The sequence below is a fragment of the Barbus barbus genome (genome assembly GCF_936440315.1).
Source record: "Barbus barbus genome assembly, chromosome: 15".
Classification (NCBI taxonomy): domain Eukaryota; kingdom Metazoa; phylum Chordata; class Actinopteri; order Cypriniformes; family Cyprinidae; genus Barbus; species Barbus barbus.
In genome coordinates this window covers 1,673,936-1,694,069 of record NC_136743.1, presented here as the reverse complement: position 1 = coordinate 1,694,069, position 20,134 = coordinate 1,673,936, and the positions used below count along the sequence as shown (strand labels likewise).

General features: G+C 36.7%; 1 protein-coding gene across 3 annotated transcripts in view; it reads right to left on the bottom strand.

The window, feature by feature from the left end:
* The window catches only part of LOC306881196 (transcription factor E2-alpha-like), a 50,352-nt gene extending 30,715 nt beyond the window's left edge, over positions 1-19,637 (bottom strand). The window contains exons 1-5 of one of the 3 annotated variants that reach the window (XM_079435145.1): positions 19,085-19,637; positions 16,427-16,558; positions 15,045-15,108; positions 2,702-2,772; positions 58-118 (exon numbers count right to left, since the gene is read on the bottom strand). In XM_079435145.1, coding sequence (XP_079291271.1) covers positions 58-118; positions 2,702-2,772; positions 15,045-15,108; positions 16,427-16,480 — 250 coding nt within the window. In that variant the 5' untranslated portion in view covers positions 16,481-16,558; positions 19,085-19,637. The remainder of the gene's footprint in view (positions 1-57; positions 119-2,701; positions 2,773-15,044; positions 15,109-16,426; positions 16,559-19,084) is intronic. The other 2 variants (XM_079435146.1, XM_079435147.1) reach the window with 2 other exon arrangements.
* Between the last annotated feature and the right edge of the window lie 497 nt (positions 19,638-20,134).

Sequence of the window (20,134 nt, the reverse complement as noted above, 5' to 3'; positions counted from 1 at the left end):
ACTAATGTGAAATTTTGCTGGTAAATGTTCTGAACTCCGAGTTGTGCATCAACTTACCATCAATCTCTAAGTTGTACATGCCGTCATGTTCAGGGTAGTGAGGACCGTCTCCATACAGCTAACACACAAAAACACACAATACATTATGCATGCATGATCAGCAGCACTGAGAACGCACATTTTAAGTAATTACATCATGAAATATCAACATTAAAGAAAGCTAACATATTCTTACATAACTTAAAGAATTCCTCTTCAGTCCACTCACAACATTTACTATAAGTAAAATTATTTTAATTAAATTTATTATATAATTTTATGTACATTTAAATTAAAAAAAAATATATATAAACCATTTAAAAGGATATTTTTATTATTTATCTATTAAACTATTTATTTATATTTTATTGTTAATTATATTTAAATGCAAAAAATGTGTTTAATATAAATATACTTAAACTTAATTTTTATATATTGAGTAGGTTATATGCAGCTATAATATTAGGTAATTTATTTAAAAATATATATTTTTTCAATTTTCTTAATTAAAATAGATTTTATGCTACTTTCATATTTTTATATATAATTTTTAATTGAAAATATAAAAATATATAGTATATTAAAACATTCTTAAAATTCTATATTTTCAAATGTGTTTAATGTTATATATAAATATACTGTATGTATGCATGTATGTGTACACACACATATACAGTGCCCTCCATAAGTATAGGATCAGGAAAGACAAAATTGCTCTGTTGGCTGTGGAGTCAAGACATTTACAAATATGATTAAAAGATGAATATGAGACAAAACTACAGAATGTCCTATTTTATTATTAGGTGATTCAACACATATGTTTACCAGCTAAGTTCAGCACTTTTAGAGTTCATCCCTCTATCTGATGTGAGCATAAGTATTGGAGCAGTTGCCTCACAGGTCTTTCTAAGTGATCAGCTGTGTCCTGTTGCATTAATTCTTCAGATATTAAAAGCAGGGAATGTGTCGTATCAGTTATATCCATTACTTCTGTATTCTGAATCCTGCATTCAATGATGACACACACAAACCAGGATGAAGATGAGAGAGCTGACTTTGAGAGAAAAGCAAGCAATTTGGATGCTAAAAGAAAAGAGGAAGTCCATTAGAGCTCTAGCGAAAACAAAGGGCATGGAGAAATCAAGAGTTTGGAAACCACCAGCGACACCAGCAACCAACAACGACCTGATCGGCTGAGAAAACAACAGTAGTTGATGACAGACAAATCATAAAAGCTGTGAAAATGAATCCTAAAAGACGTGTCTGTAAAATCACCAACAACTTCCAGAAAGCTGGGTGATGCTCTGACAATCTACTGTCCTCAGGAGACTTTGACACAGAATTACAGATGCTACACAGCAAGATGCAAACCTCTGACCAGCACCAAACATAGAAAGACAAGATTAGAGTTTGAAAAAGTGAGCCAGAAGAGTTTTGGAACTGTGTTTATGGACCGATGAGACAAAAATGAACCTTTATCTAAGTGATGGGAAAGCAAAAATGTGGAGAAAAAAAGGGAACTGCAATGATCCCAAGCATACAGCCTCATCTGTAAAGCATGGTGGAGGTGGTGTCATGGCATGGGCATGCATGGCTGTCTCTGGAACAGGCCCTCTCAACTTTACTGATGACTTAATGTATGATGACAGGAGCAGAATGAATTTGGAAGGGTACAGAACCATCTTGCCTACCAATATTCAAGAAAATGCCACCAGATTCATTGGGAAGTGCTTCATATTGCATCAGAACAATGACCCAAAACACCCTGCAGTTCAGTCAAGGAGTTTATAAGAGCAAAGAAATGGAAAGTCTTCGATTGCCCAAGTCAATCTCCAGATTTAAATCTGATTGAACATGAATTTCACCAGCTGAAGAGGAGAGTAAAGGCAGAAACTCCCCAAAACAAGCAATAATTGGAATTGGCTGCATTAAAGGCTGGGAAAAGTATTTCAAAGGATGAGAGCAAGAGTCTGGTGATGTCTATGGGTCACAGACTCACTGCTGTGATTGTGTGCAAGGGAAATGGCGGGCACTACTTATGGAGGGCACTGTGTGTGTGTGTGTGTGTGTGTGTGCATATATATATATAGTTTTTTTTTCTCCAGCAAAAATGCCTTTTTTCATATCAATGAAAAAGATTCATGCAGCAGGAAAAAAAAAACTATTTAATATTAAAGTTCAAAGAGAAATGGCCATGAAAAATGTAGGGACCTTGACTAAAATTACAGCCTGCTTGTTTGAGAGCAAAATAGGTCACGGAAGGGAATAGGATGCATCATTCACACACGTGATGGGTCTAACATTCATGAAGTCTGACAGGTGAGAGATCAGCGCTAAATGGGGCAGGTAAACATGAGCATCGCTAACAATGGCTGGCTAATCTCAGCCACTGACCGACTGGCCTACAAACACGTGTCTGCTGACCTACCCATCTACAGCTACACGCCTCTCTGCTTTAAACAAACCATCACAAGTCACAATACGAGACATCCTGAAGTGGACTAGATATCGGGTTTGTTTCCTTTAGGGATTAAGCAAAGCATCACCAGACACCGGAGACGCTCTGTCCTCACTCACAGGCCCAGCTTCACTCATTTCTGCATTTCAACAGAGTCTGCGTGCGATTATGACAGAGTAAATGCACATGTGTGTGTTTCCGTACCCGTGTGGCGAATGCGGGACCGTTTGCTTCTCCTGAAGCCCAAGAGCCGGGGCCACTTCTTTCATCTATACCTGAAAACAAACAAACAAACATTATCAATACTAAGAACTAGATATGCACTGATATAGAAATGTTGGCTGATAATCAATAATTATGAATTTGACATTATAAGTGTATACGGTTTTATTTACACTAATGTTCAGAAACAAGAATTTTAATGTTTTTGAGTCTCTTCTGCTCCCCAAGGCTGCATTTATGTTTGTTCAGAAATACAGTAAAATTCTACAATATTATTACCATTTAAAACAACTTTTCTATGTGAATATATTGTAAAATGTAATTTATTTCTGTGATCAAAGCTGAATTTTCAGCATCATTACTGCAGTCTTCAGGGTCACATGATCTTCAGAAATCATAATATACTGATTTACTGCTCAACAAACATTTCTGATTATTATCAATGTTGGAAACTGTTATGCATTTTATTTTTCAGGATTCTTTGATGAATAGAAAATTCAAAAGAACAGCATTTATTTGAAATATAAATCTTTTGCCACATAAATGTATTTACTGTCTAATAAATTGAATGCAGCCTTAATGAATAAATGCAATAATTTCCTTATTCTTTAAAAAAAAAAACAAAAAAAAACTAGTGTATTTTTAAAACGCATCTACTTGATCTCCAATTAAGTATAGCATATACATCAATGCACTGCAGAAAAGACAATTACTGATTTTATATTTGAAAACATGCCACAGAACATTAAATATGTTTGTGCAAAACTAAAAATCAACTCGTCAGTGGTTTGCATGCATGACTAGTAAACTAATAAGCCTTAACGAAGCCCTGTATACTTAGGCTGATTTGAGGTTGACGAGACGAGCTTCTTAAGCCTCTTTCACACGAGGTTGTTCAGACACAACAGATTTCGTGTGTTAAATCATTCTCATATTGTGTGTTTATCAGCATTATCAGGTCAAGTCATGACCCGACTGAAGCTCGATGGTCGAAACTGCGTTTTTTTTTTGCGTCTCTGTATCTGCCATCTTCACCAGCTGATGTGTGATTTGACAAGTCAAGCAAACCTCAAAGGTTTCGAAATCACAAATGTCAGCGACCAAAAGCACAAAGGCTGGAAAGATGCAGAACGGAAGAATTTTAAAGATCGACGGTGCAGAAATTTCCCGAAAACAGTTTCCCCCTTAACGCTCTGGAGAGAAGCAGCTTAATTGTGTGCTGATTTGCATAATTGTGCATATTAATGAGGTCTCTGCTTATGAATATTCATAATTTTTGTTTTGTTGTCTAATTAAAAAGGGGGAAGGGGGCGATCATGACAGCGCCGGCAACGGAGCGGAACAGAAGTACAGCGGATGAGAGAATTACGACTCGAGAGCCATTGGCGTGACAAACGCGATCTGCGGACGGGGAGGGGTGGTAGTGGTGGTGGGGGGGGGGGGGGGGGGGGGGGGTTCGCAGGCTTGTGTCAGCAAATTCAATAAAACGTCAAGGGAGGACGCAGCAGCGCACACTGCCGAGTGCACACTCCACCGACGGAGCAGAACCAGCAAAACAGGAAGAATTATTCAAGCACTGCCGAGACGATCTGCTCACTGCACACAATGAGGACGGAAATTCATTACGAATGGCATTTTCAACAATGACTGGACTTCCTGTGGCCAGCTAGAGATCGAAACCTAGTGAGACTCCTACTGAGACGCCATCCACAGAATGAGCTCGTGAAAAACATTCACATTCAATCCACAAATTAATGTACAAACAACAAAGACAGTATATTTTTAATATGTTTAATGGCATCTTTTTTATGACTGAATGCCAGTATCAGACAACAATACTACTGATGCCTATATAAAATTGTTTTTCCCCCCTAATATTTAACCATTGACTAACCATTCAACGTTACTAATTGAGAGCTATCAATTTGAACATTTACTAGACTTTAAAAAAACTTCTAATTTCCACAAACTTATTATAATAAATGTCATATTTACCTGTGCCCTTCAGCAGAAATGTACATAAATTGAAGTTATCAAACACTAAGTTAAATATAGATGAATCCTTAAAGTTACAATAGTTGGTCATTTTTTCCTTGATGAACAGTCATCACAGCAGCTGGGTTAATAGGTTGTTTTGGCTGCTATTTCTTTAAGAGCTGCCGCTGCTAAACATGACGCGGATCTGACACGCATCGTATTCTCTCTCAACTCTCTTTACCTTTTCTGACTCACTTCAGGTCTTAAAGTCTCTATTAATGAACTGACGAGTGGACTCGAGGTTGTTAGATGAGGGAGACAGTGCTGGCTGCTCCAGGACAGCACATCTTAAATGTGACTCATATATAATACATTACATGCACAAAAATTCATTTTAAGTTCATCAAACGGTAAAAACTGACGGTTAAATATCAATATTGGCTAATATATATCCAATATTAATTGATATACTCCAAAAAATAGGTTTTTAGATTGTTATTAGATTCACTTTAAGTGAATGCTTGATGGTTAATTAAAATATAAAAATAGGCAGTTATCAATATTAGCTTATATATGCAATAAAAATAAATATTAAGTGTATTATTTACTTGTGTGTACAATTAATTATCAGATTAATTGCATCAAGTGTTCACTTAAACTGTAAAACAGGCAGTTAAATATCAATATTATAATATATATCTTATACCAATATTCTCCAAAATAAATAAAATCATCAAACTTTAAGCAAGTATATTGTGCATCCCTAGATAGGATGCTGCCTATGTAGGCAATGAAAGGCAAGGCAGCTCACTAATTGTGGGTAATGCTAAGCAAGAGGCCTTGTTGACACCAGCCTAACAAGAAAGTCATTTCAGAGGAGCAAGTTATTATATTTCAAAACAATTATGAATACTTTTGTCAAGTTACGTGTACAAATGAATAACTCACAATGAAACCAAGAATGTGTATTAATACCAGCAAGTATGGTCAATTTTGATGCTGATCATGAGAGTTTGAGGTAGAGGGAAGTGAGATTGGTATTTACAGCAATCCGTGGCGGGTGGGAGAGAAAGACAGAGATGAAAGACAGCTAATACTGTGAAATACGGCACGAGAAACAACAGGAGGGTGATGACATATCAGCACAGTATGAAAAAAAGCCCTCAAAAATAGAGGTGATCCATATTCATAAGCGCATTGAATATTCACTCCAATTAACAGAACTGATTAGTGGGTGGAAAAGTGAGAAATTCATTCAGAAAAAGGCCCTTTTTCTCTCCAGACGGCCATAAAAACCTCTTTACATTAAAAGCGAACGGCTGGAGTTATGAGACATTCCCCTCCGCACCTGAATAAACAAAACTTTGCTCCACGAGCCCAATAAAAAGTGTCTGTTGCGTGTTTGGGCGTCTAATGCCTCCAGCTGATCCGCAGAGGCCAGCGACCTCTCCAAACCACAACCACGCTTTATGTACACCGCAAACAGGTAGAGGCGGCCGACGTGCACGATTTCAGAGTCAAAGCTATCAAACAAATCAGATCAAAGTTTAGGAATTATGTTGTGTTATATTTGTCTAAGTTCCAGCTCTGCTTACTCAGTCTATTAAAACACCCCTGAAGGAGGTCAGATGTGTGACGTTCACTTGTTAGAGAAGGAAAAGCAGCGCCTGCGAAATTATTTAAAACAGGTGATTTCTTTCAATCAGAGGAATCATTATTTTAACGCTCACTGTACCCAAGTGAACTCAAAATGTAAAAAAAAAAAAAAAAAAAAAAAAAAAAAAAAAAGACTAGTAATGCAAAAATCATCAAAAAAAATGATCAAAAATAGTGGTAGTCAAATTAATGCATTTTTCACATGCATTTGATTACCTCCGTTTTTGATCATATTTGTATTTGTTGATATTTATATTTGAATTAAATAGGTAAAATTAAATTATAATAATTAAATAAAAATAATTAACATTAAATAAACTTAAAACAGACAACTAATCACAGGGAACCCTGTGAAAAAAATAAATTACAAATAAATGACTAAATTGGTAAACTAAGTTTTATGAATTCAACTGATTAGACATCCTATACAATTACAGAACTTAAAACATTACATTTACTTAAAGCATTAAACAAGATAATATTCTATATTAAATAGTATTATGAGATCATATTAAAATAATGATATTTAACATTATAATTAACCCTGTTATTGAAAGTAATAAATCTTTAATAAATTACAGTTTTATGATTTGATAAAGTTTGATGAGTTCAACTTATTAGACATTTATAATTAACAATTTACTTAAATCATTAAAACGAGATCTAGAAAAATTAGCACCGAAAACAAGAACTTTTAGACCAAAATACAACAGATTTTTTAAATGCATTTCACATGAACCCTCTTTATTAAATATTAAATGATTTTGTTTACCTGCATGTCATGTGACCATTAACCAATATCAGATAATCGTGAACTATTGAAAATTGACAAGTAAACATTTCAAGTAGGGGTGTTCGATATGAGGATTTTTGAAGAAATATCACAGTATCGTGATACAGCGCACATTCTATCCATACAGTTCTGGCTCCTCCGTCTCTATATACTGTACAACACCACATACAGCAGTAGAGTTACTCTGGCAGGACACTGCACTTATTCGCGATACATTATTTGCACACAAGCCTTGCTGGTTAAATGTTTCATTCAAGGACTGGTCTGACGTCTGCTTTTTCTGAGTGCATTCACCAGAAGCGTGCGCGCTAAAAAGCCTGTCTAACAGCGCCTGATTACTCAACCAAGTTATCTTTTGAGCTAATACTGTCAAAACACACAAGGCTTACATATAGACTCCGTTGGTTGTCTAAAATGAAAGTAAACAGATGAGAGAGAAATGGATGTGTGCCTGTATATTAGATGCCTGTTATGTTTGTTTTATTTGCATTTTATGTGTATCTTTGTTCTTATTTTTTAATAAGAAAGATAAAATGACAAAGATTTTTTATCTTCACCCATTTTGGCCTAAATATCTACCATACTTTTTTTTTTTTGTTACCTTGAAAGGCTTTGTCTTTATAATAAGGAAATTAGTTTAGCTGTACTGCTCAGACAACTTGCAAAATAGTAATCGTGATATTAAAAAAAAAAAATTGTGATCTATTTTTTCCATATCGCCCACCCCTAATTCCAAGTAAATACTTTAAGGAACTACAAGTAATATTTTAGGTCGGTGGGTTCAGCGGACAAACACATTTAAGAAACCTTGGACTAGAATGACTTAAACAGCAATATCAACCATAAGCATTTGAATGGCAGGCAAAAACGTAGTATTTTTGCAGCGTGTAAACTTTGGAATTTGCACTTTCAAAAGTTTGCATTTTCAAAATTCCCAAATTGCCATCGTTTTGTAAATGGACAGTCAAATGAACGGGCAGTCGTGGCCTAATGGATAGAGTCTCGGACTTGTAACCTGAAGGTCATGGGTTTGAGTCTCAGGTCCAGCAGGGATTGTAGGTGGAGGAGTGAATGTCCAGCGCTCTCTCCACCCTCAATACCATGACTGAGGTGAGACCCTTGAGCAAGGCACCGAACCCCCAACTGCTCCCCGGGCGCCGCAGCATTGACTGCCCACTGCTCCGGGTGTGTGTTCACTACTGTGTGTGTGCGTTCACTGCTGTGTGTGTGTGTGTGTGTGTGTGTGTGTGTACACTTGGATTGGTTAAATGCAGAGCACAAATTACGAGTATGGGTCACCATACTTGGCCATACACCACTTCCCTTTCCCTTTAAATGCAGAAAAAAAGCTTTTTGTTTGTTTTATTTGAAAAGTTTGTCTTGTAAACACCTAACTGAATCCCAGTAGAACTAATGATCATTAATAAGGCATTTACATGACACCATTTTCAACAAAAACAGAAAACGTATGCGTTTTGGCCATGCATTTACACAACATCAGCATTTTTGGGGGTCTTAAAGGATAGTTCACCCAAAAATGAAAGTTCTGTTATCATTTACTCACCCTCAAGTTGTTCCAAACCTGTATGAATTTCTTTCTTCTGCTGAACAAAAAAAGATGATATTCTGAAGAATGTTTTTTTTTTTAATTCAATACTGTTTGTTACAAACATGTCAAAAACGTTCTTCAAAATATCTCCCTTTGAGTTCAGCATAAGAAAGACGTTTATACAGGATTGGAACAACTTGAGGGTGAGTAAATGTTTTGAAAAGAAGGTTCAAAGTGTATTTAGCTTTTTATAACAATTTATATGGGTGCATTTTGTATAAAAAAAATCTAGACATTTGATCACTGAGAGCAGGTTGTAGTTCTTGGTTTATGAGCAGATGAATCATGGCCGTCCTGTTGTGTCATCCTGAGCTCCATGCTACCTACCTATAGACACGCTAATTACACGACACAACAGAGGCGTTAGCCGCGGCCATGGAAGACTTTCTGTCCCGAGGGGATCGTGAGCGAGTCTGTGAGCTCAGAGTGACTCAGGACAGATACATTCACACACAAAGACAGCAGAGCTATAATTATGAGGAGAGAGACGCCGAGCCGAACGAGTCACGACTACAAGGGTCCCAGATACACAAACACATCAAAACATCGCATTCAAGAGATACAGCCTCTGAAACAAACACCGTTTATTACTAAATCTCACTCCATGTGACTCATACGCATATCTTCAGGTTACTTTTATTTAGTCTGCATATCGAAAGTCTTAGTACAGTATATGGCATCGGTCTGGGTGCTATTTCGAATATTTACAATGTGAGATGATTTACATGATACAAAATCAAGAAACACAGTGAATGTTGATATAAGCTAAAAATGATTTTTAGAATATTGCATTGAATATTTTATTATTAAATATTTTATATTAAAGGCTGTGTGGCCTAAATGATGAGTCAGAAAACAAAAAACAAACCGTTTCAGAGCAAATCAATTAAAAATAAACTTTAATATTTAATTTATTATTTTTTAAAGTATATTTCAGGTCAAATTGGACTAGAATGAGTCGCAATATTTACCATTAATATTTTGAAGCATGCAAAATGCCAGCTCAAAAAAACAACAACAAAGTCCTCAAATGTGAATATTTGACAAAAAAAACATGATTTATTGCTAGTTCTTATTCATAAGCATATCTCAGGTCATTTTAATGTAGTCTGCATATCAAAAGTCTTAGTTAAGTATATAATATCAGCCTTGTTATTTTGGATATTGAGTATTAACAATATGTGCAATGAGTTTGGTGATCAAGAAAAGCAGTTATCGCCAGTCTAAGCTGTTAATTTGACAACTTAAAATTTCCTATAGATTTCTCTTAGTGTTCATTTAGCAAAGACGTGATTTGCTTTTTACAGTATTTTGATTCTTGCATTGAAGATTTTCAATCAGTATTGCAATAACAGCTGTGTGGCCCAAACGAAAAGTCCAAAAAAAGCCATATTTAAAGTAAAATGATTCAGCGGACAAAAAAAACAAAACATTTCAGAATCCCTGGACTATAAACAGTAATATTTACTATTGTGAAAACATGAAAAAAAACATATTACTAGTTCTCACTCATGAGCATATCTTGGGTTATTTTAATTTAATCTGCATGTATAGTATATAACATCAGTCTTACGTAGTAATGGTAGTTTATTGAATATTTACAGTAAGTGATATAAAATCCAGAAATGCAGTGAACGTTGACATGAGCTGTTAAGTTGACAAATTGAAATTTCCAATAGAATTCTCTTAGTATTCATTTAGCAAAACCCTTGTGCTTTTTTACAGTATTTTGTTTCTTGCATTGAACATTTTCAATGTTTAGCCTCAATGATGAGTCAAAAGAAAGTCCTCTCAGAGCAAATACATGAAGTGATACGCTGAATGTTGTCGCTGTAGCAGAAAGATGATTCTTCTTTCCTACTCATGAAAACTCTTTGCATTTGTCTGTATTTTTAACTCAAGTTCTGCTGTTATAAATATCTCACTTATTCTCAGTTTCAGGTACTCAGTAAAAGAAACTGTGGCCGGTGACAAACGCAAACGGCCTCAAACTTCAGAGCAAATCCTACTTCTTGCTGCATCTGTGTGTCATAAAACACAATAACTCCCACTCAAATCAACACAGAATGTCAAACAATCGACTAATAAATTACAAAGCGCAAACACTGGGCAGGACGGTTCACTCGCTATTCAAAGACACAGAAAAAAAGGCTAAAAGAAAGCATGTGGTTTTAGTCTTTGATGAGCAGATACGTCTCGGCTGGATTCAGTCATAACACTCATATTCTCTCAATCAGCGCGATGGGAGTGCCGTGCTGAAACCATGCGCTTCTCCACATGGCATCTATTGAGTTATGAAGAACTTTTGTCCTTTGTGTGGAGGATTGTGCCGTTTGGACAAAGACACCAACCGTCTCTCTTAGAGGAGAGCGTCTCCGGAACGGGATCTGATTTCAAACAGAGCCGCTCAAACTAGATTAAAAGAGACAGTTCACCCAAAAACCAGAGCGAGTAAAAGACGACAGATAGATGACAATTTCATCAGAAAAACACAAAAGATGATATTCTGATAAACGTGGAGTCCAAACAACATTGACCACCATTTGGGATGGGTATCGTTTACATTTTATCAATACTGATACCGATACTTTGATACTATTTGCTGCAAAAAGATATGATGTGAGAAGTACTTGAAAATTTCAAGTTATTTTATTACTGCTGAACTTTAGCAACTCTATTAAAGTTCTTCAGTCAAAAGCAAAGAGTTATTTTTCTCTTTGTGTTTTATTTTATTAACATTGAAGGAATAGTTCATCCAAAAATTAAAATTGTGTCATCATTTTCTCACTCTCAAGTTATTTTCAACCTGAATGAGTTTCTTTCTTCTGTTGAACACAAAATAAATTATTTTGAAGAATGTGGGAAGCCAAACAGTTGCTGGTTCCCAGTGACTTCCATATTTCTTTCCTACTATCAAAGTCAGTGGAGACCTGCAACTGTTTGGTTGCCCACATTCATCAAAATATCATCTTTTGTGTTCAGCACAAGAAAGAAGTTAATACAGGTTTGGTACAACAGGACAGTGAGTAAATAATGACAGAATTATACATTTTGGGTGAACTATGCTTTTAATGACAATCGGCAGCATGTTTAGTACTGTCGCTTTAAGAGCTGCACGCATCTGTTTTTCTCTCAACTGTTTACTTTCACTTTAGACATAACTAACTGTTTATATGTAAACCTTGTGTATTTATGAAGTATTAGCGTAATCAGATGATAACTAAGATAACTTAGTTATCAGGTGCTGTTTGATTCAGCTTCAGGTGTAAGTAGGGTGACCAGACGTCCCGAAAAATTCGGGACAGTCCCGAAATCTAAGCTGCTGTCCCGAATCCCGAATCCCGCTCTAATTGTCCCGAAAATTATACTGAAGCAAAATCTTAAACAGTTATTGTCTGATAAAACATAAAAAACTGTCCGTGGAGCCAGGTTGAGTCATCCTGCAGCCTGGCAACCAGCCCCCGCCGGCTGCTCATTGGCTGCAGCATCTTGTTTTTGTTTTTTTTGGTTCATCAACTTCAGTTTGAAGTATAAAAATAGCCTAACGTTACTTCTATATTATATAAAATTATATGTATATGTAGGCTACTTATATTAATAAAAACATGATTGGTTCAGTCACTTTCGTTTGAAATTCATTATCTTTATTATTCATTATTCATTACCCCCCGTCCCGAATTTCAACCAATCTCATCTGGTCACCCTAGGTGTAAGTGCTCTGAATAAGCGCAAGTCAGAACAGCACGCGAATGAAATGTTTAACCAGCCAGGCTTTAAAGCACATGCAAATAATGTGATTGCGAATAAGTGCAGTGTCTCATGAGTGCAAGTCTACCGCTGATGTGAATGTGTCTCACGAGTTGCAGTTGGAGCTGGAGACAGGAGACAGCAAATACAGCGCATTGCTCGAGGTAGATGTTGTGTTTTGATAGTAAATGTTTCATTATATTATTGGTGTTGCCTTCTTTGTTCACTATTACACTACTGCATATTGCATCTGACACTGGTATCCTTAGTTTTGTAACGTGAGCCCACACTTTTGAACGTTTCACTCATGCCGCAATGACCCTGAGACGCTCTATCACTGGATTTTGTTTGCACACATTCAGAGTTATATTTGCCATTGTCCTGTCTGTTCCAATCTGTATAATTGCAGTGAATGGTCCCCCGGTTTCTAAATCTGGAAAAAAAAAAGTATCCATCATAAAACTACCACACGGCTCCGGGGTGTTAATAAAGGCCTTCTGAAGCAAAACGATGCGTTAGTTTAAGACAATGTAGATTCTTAAAACTTTATAAACTGTAATGTGCAGCATCCAGCCTCTCAAGCAGGCGCGTTCACAACAAGGCGGTCGAACGTATGACGTAACGAAAGGCGAATATAAGATCCGGAAAGAAGACTGTAGTCTGGCCGAGAGCAAGCTCCGGGGAGAAGCGTGTAATCTCACAAGAACCGAGTTTTGTGTACAGCACAGGAAAACCATGTGAACAAGTAAATTGTATCTGTTTTGATTAAAATGGTGCGTTCATGTCAATACCTGTGAACGCGCCTGCTTGACAGACCAGAAGCTGCACATTACAGTTTATAAAGTTTTAAGAATCGACATGTTTGTTAAACTAAAGCATCGTTTTGCTTCAGAAGGCCTTTATTAACACCTCGGAGCTGTGTGGAGTAGTTTTATGACGAATGGACACTTTTTTTTCGGATTCAGAAACAGAGGCACCATTCACTGCAATTATACAGATTGGAACAAACAGGACAATGTGAATATAACTCTGAATGTGTTTGTCTGAAAGAGGAATGTCAGGCATGCCTAGGATGCCCTGAGGGTGAGTAAATCTTGGACTAATATTTGGGTAATCTACCCTTTTAAATTTTATTTTTATTTGTACTTTGAAGTGTATATTCTACTGCATAACAGTAATATATTTCACAATTCAAATTCTTCAAGTTAAACTGAACTTTTATTTTGGCAGGTTGTCATGAAGACTGAGACTTCACATTAAAAGACTTTTTGCGGTTTAATATTTAGACACTTATTGAATTTGAATACTTATTGAATACACGCGACTTGATCAAGCCCTAATTTTAATTTATTCATTGATAAAAAATAAATAAAAAAATGGCCAAATTCTGTTATACAGTTTAGCACTAGCAGGAAAATATGACGTCACGGTCTAATGCTTCTGTTTTAGATTAATATATATATAGTCAACATTTGAAGTGAATCAAAACCTTTCATCAAATTTGTCCTAAAACCGAAACAATACCCGTTCTTGTCTTAGGACAAATTACTTTAGTCAACATTTGAAGTGGATCAAAAAAGTTACTGTATATAAATACATGCATAAAAACACCAAAATATACCATTTACTCAAGATCTTGGTGACACTACAAAATAAAAAAGCGCTCCTTCTGAATTAAAGTTTGTTTTAGTTAAAGTCGTAAAGTAAAAAAAGTCGTGACGTATTGTCAAGTATGGTGACCCACACTCGAAATTGGTGCTCTGCGTTTAACCCATCCAAGTGCACACACACAGCAGTGAGTAGTGAACAAATCCACACACACACACACACACACACACCGTGAACACACACCCGGAGCAGTGGGCAGCCATGCTGCAGCGCCCGGGGAGCAATTGGGGGTTCGGTGCCTTGCTCAAGGGCACCTCAGTCGTGGTATTGAGGGTGGAGAGAGCGCTGGACATTCCCTCCCCCCACCTACAATTCCTGCCGGCCGGAGACTCGAACTCGCAACCTTTCGATTACTAGTCCGACTCTCTAACCATTAGGCCACGACTTCCCCACAGTGCAAAGTGCAAACGGTGAAGTCACCCATTCAACCGAAAAACCTCTAATTTCAATCAAAAAGAATCTGAATGTCTCTAACGAAGAGAGACTCCATTTGGGTGAGGCGGTGCAGTTGGCGGGGGGCTGTTTTGCGTGTTGTTTTAATGTTTGTTGACATTGTTCGCAGGGGTGAGAGGACGACTATCATTTCCCATCATCCCCTCCTCCCCCATGATGGAGGGTCGACAGCTGAGAACATGAAACAGCGAGAGCAGGATGGATCAGAATGACGAGGATCAAACAGGCTTCGCAAACACTCAGACTCTAACGACATCGACACGTGTGCCGGGCAAGAAAGTTCTGCATGTGGGATTTATGTTAAAATCCATTTTACAAAAGCGTGAAAGCCATCAGCAGATTATATCATTTTCTCTGTATCCTGAATCAGTCATTTCTATAATCAGAATAGTAATAAAAGTGAGCGAATTTAAATTGCCTACCAAACTGACTGCTGGGTAAAGCAGGGCCTCGGTTCTTCCCGTTTGACACTGGATGAGGAAACATCTACCGAAGAGAGAAAAAATTATATTAGCAGAGAAAATACAGACCATTGCTTCAAAAAACAAACAAAAACATGTGTATTACAGATCTTATGCATCAGTAATAGAAGACAAACAACATTTAATACAATTTTATTTTTCAATATTTATTTGAGTTTTATATTATTTTTCCAGGTTAATTAAGTGTAAATAAAATGTGATCGCCTGATTACTCAACTAAGTTATCTTTTGAACTAATACTGTCAAAACACACAAGGTTTACATATAGACTTAGTTGGTTATGTCTAAAATGAAAGTAAACAGCCGAGACAAACGAATGCGTGCCTGTATATTACATGCGTACAGCTCTTAAAGGGACAGGACACTAAACATGCAGCCGCCTGTCATTAAAGGGACAGTTCACCCTAAAATTAAATTTCTGTCATTATTTACTCACTCACATGTTGTCCCAAACCTGTATTAATTTCTTTCTAGTGCTGAACACAACAGATGATATTTTGAAGAATGAGGGTAACCAAACAGTTGCTGGTCCACATTGACTTTGATAGTAGGGAAAAAAATACTATGGTAGACACTGTGGACCAGCAACTGTTTGGTTTTCCACCTTCTTCAAAATTGCATCTATGTTCAGCAGAAGAAAGAAACTCATTCAGGTTTAAAACTAATTTTGAGTGAGTAAATGATGGTATAAATATAAAACACTATGACAGAATCGACAGACAGATAACAGATTTTTAATTCTTTAATGTTAAAACAACAAAACGCAACCCCCCCCCCCCCAAATCGTGATATTTCTAAAAAATCGTGATATGATATTTTTGCCATATCGCCCACTTCTAACATATACTAAAATTAGGTAAAACTGGAAAAATAATTAATGACCATATAGATAAATACACATTAAAATTACCCAAACTTTAACTAAAATTCAAATTAAAATATAAATTAAAAAAGTATAAAATCTCTCTTTTTTTTTAAATATTAATAAAAACTATAATAGTATCTTAGTAACAGATTTATTCACACACAAAAACATTATATACATATATTTTCATATACATTTTTCTATTATATATTTTGTGTCTATAACACCAATTATGAAGTAAAAAAGGCAATAATAATAATAATAATAATAAAAGGTACAATATAATGAGAACACGTGTGTGGCCTAACAACAGCCTTTAGTTATGACTACCATTCAATACAGTCAAAACACAGCACAGTTTCTTGCACCTTATTGCTTGTCAGACTGCTTGACATTAGATGTCAACTATCCATGAATATCTGTTATTAAAACCAGCAGAAGAGTCTCTTTGACTTACAGCGCTGAAATCTAACAGGTCGTTCAGCTCCATGTCGGTCCCCACCGTCGCCATCCTGATCCTGTGTGTTCTTGATCTGCTTCTCTCGCTCGACGTCTCTCTTTCTCTCTCAGCTCAAACAGGTTTATGATCCTGCAGGGAAGGAGATGCATAATAGACAACCGTGCTTTCAGATCATCCATGAAGTCTGGGTCTAGTAATCAAATCTGACGTGAATGCATATGACCCAAAATAATCCGTCTGCCGCTTCCATCTGAAGAACTACTCTACATTACAGACTTGCTGTAATAGTGTGTTTTCCCAGAATGCACCACATCTGAAGTCGGTTAACCACCAAGAGAGACCACCAGCGAGTCTCCAGTCCAGTGCTTGAGAAATAACCACCCACTTACCCACACCTAGAGTATGGGAACTAGTTAGTTTGGACAAACAACTATGATTCCTAGAATTAAACGATGCATGTGTAACATTTCCATAGCATGGAATATCATGTTTATTTCTATACATGGAACATTTTTCTAATAGATAATAGGGATGCAAGCTATTATATAAAACATTTTGCTTTAATTTATATGCAATAAATGCTTTTCAATCTGAAATATTGAAAAAAACCCATTTTGGCAGCTTTCAGAAGACAAATATCACGTCACGCAGAACCAAAGAAAGCACTGCGATTTGACACTTTTCCTTAATTCATGAAGCAACTCATTAAACATCAGCACTGCATCACACAGACACAAGAAAAGTGAGAAGCCTTTTCCAAAAATACTTTCGTCATCATGACTGCGCCAACAACACCTTCTTCACTGGAATCATAACCAGCACCTCCATTGGTGATCAACAGGTAGATGACTGTGAAACATTAAAGATCACAATTGCTACAATGAAGCCAGCACAATAATGGATTTACTTTCACTTTTGGGATGCACAGTTTACACTGACAAAAGAATATCAAAAAGTGCTTGGGGCATGTAGCATGGAAAGACCATGGTTTTGAGCATGGAGTATACTGTGATGTTTTTAAATCCAGCCTCACCAAGTCTCCATTTATTTGTTAAAAAATGAGAAAACTGTGAAATATTACAGTTTCAAATAATTGTTTTCTATGTGAATATCTGTTAAAATGTAATGTATTTCTGTGATCTGCAGCTGTATTTTCAGCATCATTACTCCAGTCTTCAGTGTCACATGATCTTCAGAAATCATAATAATATACTGATTTACTGCTCAACAAACATTTCTGATTACTATCAATGTTGATAATATTTTTGAGGAAACGGTTACATTTTGTTTTCAGGATTCACAGATGAATAGAAACTTCAAAAGAACAGCATTTATTTGAAGTTGACTATTTTGTTACGTTATAAACGTCTTTACTGTCACTTTTGATCAATTGTAATGCATCCTTCATGTATAAAAGTATTAATTGCTCTAAAAAAACAAAAACATTTTTTTACCTAAATGCTTGAGCAGTAGCATCTGCAATACCATGGTTTTGAGAGCAAACAACACTGGGAATAAAATCCCAAAAAGTACTACACCATTTTTTGAAAATACAGAGTAAATACCATGGATTTTTAGACTATTCATTTCAAATCAGTGGGTAAAATCATGTTTTTGGGCATGCATTTTAGAACAGATGTTTTTGACATTTGTTACATGGCAGCAGTATATGACAGTCATTTTGGACATATGTAATGACATTTCTATTGATTTGTTTACTTGTAGCATGAAACATGCAATATCTTTAAAGAATACAATGTAAACACCACATGCACATTCAGCACCACTATTATATATATATATAAAAGCTCCATGTGATATCACTACACCATGGTGTTACCACAGTACTTCTTGGCTTCAAGCTTCTACACGTACAAATGTAGCATTATAGATCCAACATCCAAAATATGAAAATAACCCATAGGACTCAACGCAAGCTTGATCAGCAACAGGCTGAAACACATGAAGACTTCAGGCCACGTTCACCCTAGATAGTGAACAAGACCCCCCACCCCCACCCTCTCCAACACAAAGAAACACACGGTCCTCGACACAAAGTTTGAAAACTACACAAGAAACACACCATCTGGGAGAATAGAGATAATCAGAGTATGTAAACACCTCCACTAGTTTTCCAAACAAGAAGAGATAGGAAAGCCATTCCAAAAGTGGAAAAAAGAAAAGTTATTTCCCAAGAAAAGTCCAATAAACAGACCAGGACATTAGAAGAACTGCGAATAGGAGGAAACTCCTTACACAACAAATGTAAAACGCATCAACCGAACTTCACAGATGACTTTATTCAACCCAAGTGCAAACTTTCATCTGTTATAACCATCAAAAACTTTAAATACCCCAATTGCAGCAAATATACAAGCGAAAGAGGCAGCAGATGTTCTATAAAGTTGTAAACACACAGTTACTGTGGTAAAAACGAGCTATACAGGGGTTTTAAACTTGACATTGTTGCCAGTATTGAACAAAGAAGCCGTTTCCTCCGGACTCGAACCCCGCACACACACCGAAGCTCAGAGACAAAACACTTCACACACATTTACTGTGCAAAAAAAAGTTCATTAATCACAACACACGCGGTAAAGTCAAAAACGTGCACGTTTACTCGTGTAAAATCCGATAAACGCGGTAAATACTCACCGTTCCTCGCGTCACGCGTGCGGCATCCAGCGGGAGAGAATAGCGCTTCAGCCCGAGAGGAAAAACAGAAAAGTTGGGGGACAAAATTTCCCCCCTCCGCGCCTCAGGTCCCGCTAATAAACGGTACAAAACGCGTCCAATTCCCCGGGAAACGCGAACAGTCCGCGTCGAGTGTTGTTACAATGTAACCGCGCACAAATGTAACTCTGCCTAAAGTTCTATTCTAATTCTTTTGAGCGCTACAAATGTAACATCTCATCTTCCGAGGAGACATTTTAGCACCGTCCACATTGTCAGCCCCAGCAGTGTATCCCTCCGCGCTGAGAGGAGACGTTATAGCGGTGTCTGATTTCAAACGCCCAGAAAACTAGGACTGGGTTTATGACGCGATTACTTTGATATTTACCATACACTCAACACAAATAAACTGCGAAATAATGCGGGCAACGGTATATCTCACTTTATCGTACTATGAGCAGGATTTTGCTGTAAAATGCGCCGTACTAGACTAACGCGCGGAATGAGACGACGCACGGTTAAAGACAGATGGACTGAGAAACAGTGCGAAATGGAGCGGTAGACCCACCGAACTGGCCAATAGGGTTCCAGGGACGTTTGATTGACATATTCGGTGGCCAATGAAAACACGTTTAACACTGAAGCCATCCCTCTCTTCCCTGCACACCCTACCCAGGTTTTAAAAGAATGGCAACAGGAAGCCATGGAATACTGTGTATTTTTTTTGTTTTACGCAAAATGTTTAGCGCTAATTCAGCGATAGAATCGTAATCGCAGAAATTCAGATTCGATTCAAAATTTCTTCGGATCGAATTAAAATGCTGCAGAATGGTAACAGTTAGGCACATGTAAAAAATAAAATCAAATAAATAAATAAATAAAATAGGCTAGAGCACACTGTCAAAAGTACCAAGCTGTTTAGGGATCACAGTACCATGATATTAATTGGAATATCATGTAAATATGAGTATGAATAAATATGGTAACCATTCAAAACAATGCTATGTTATGTGAAAATATAAATAACACTGG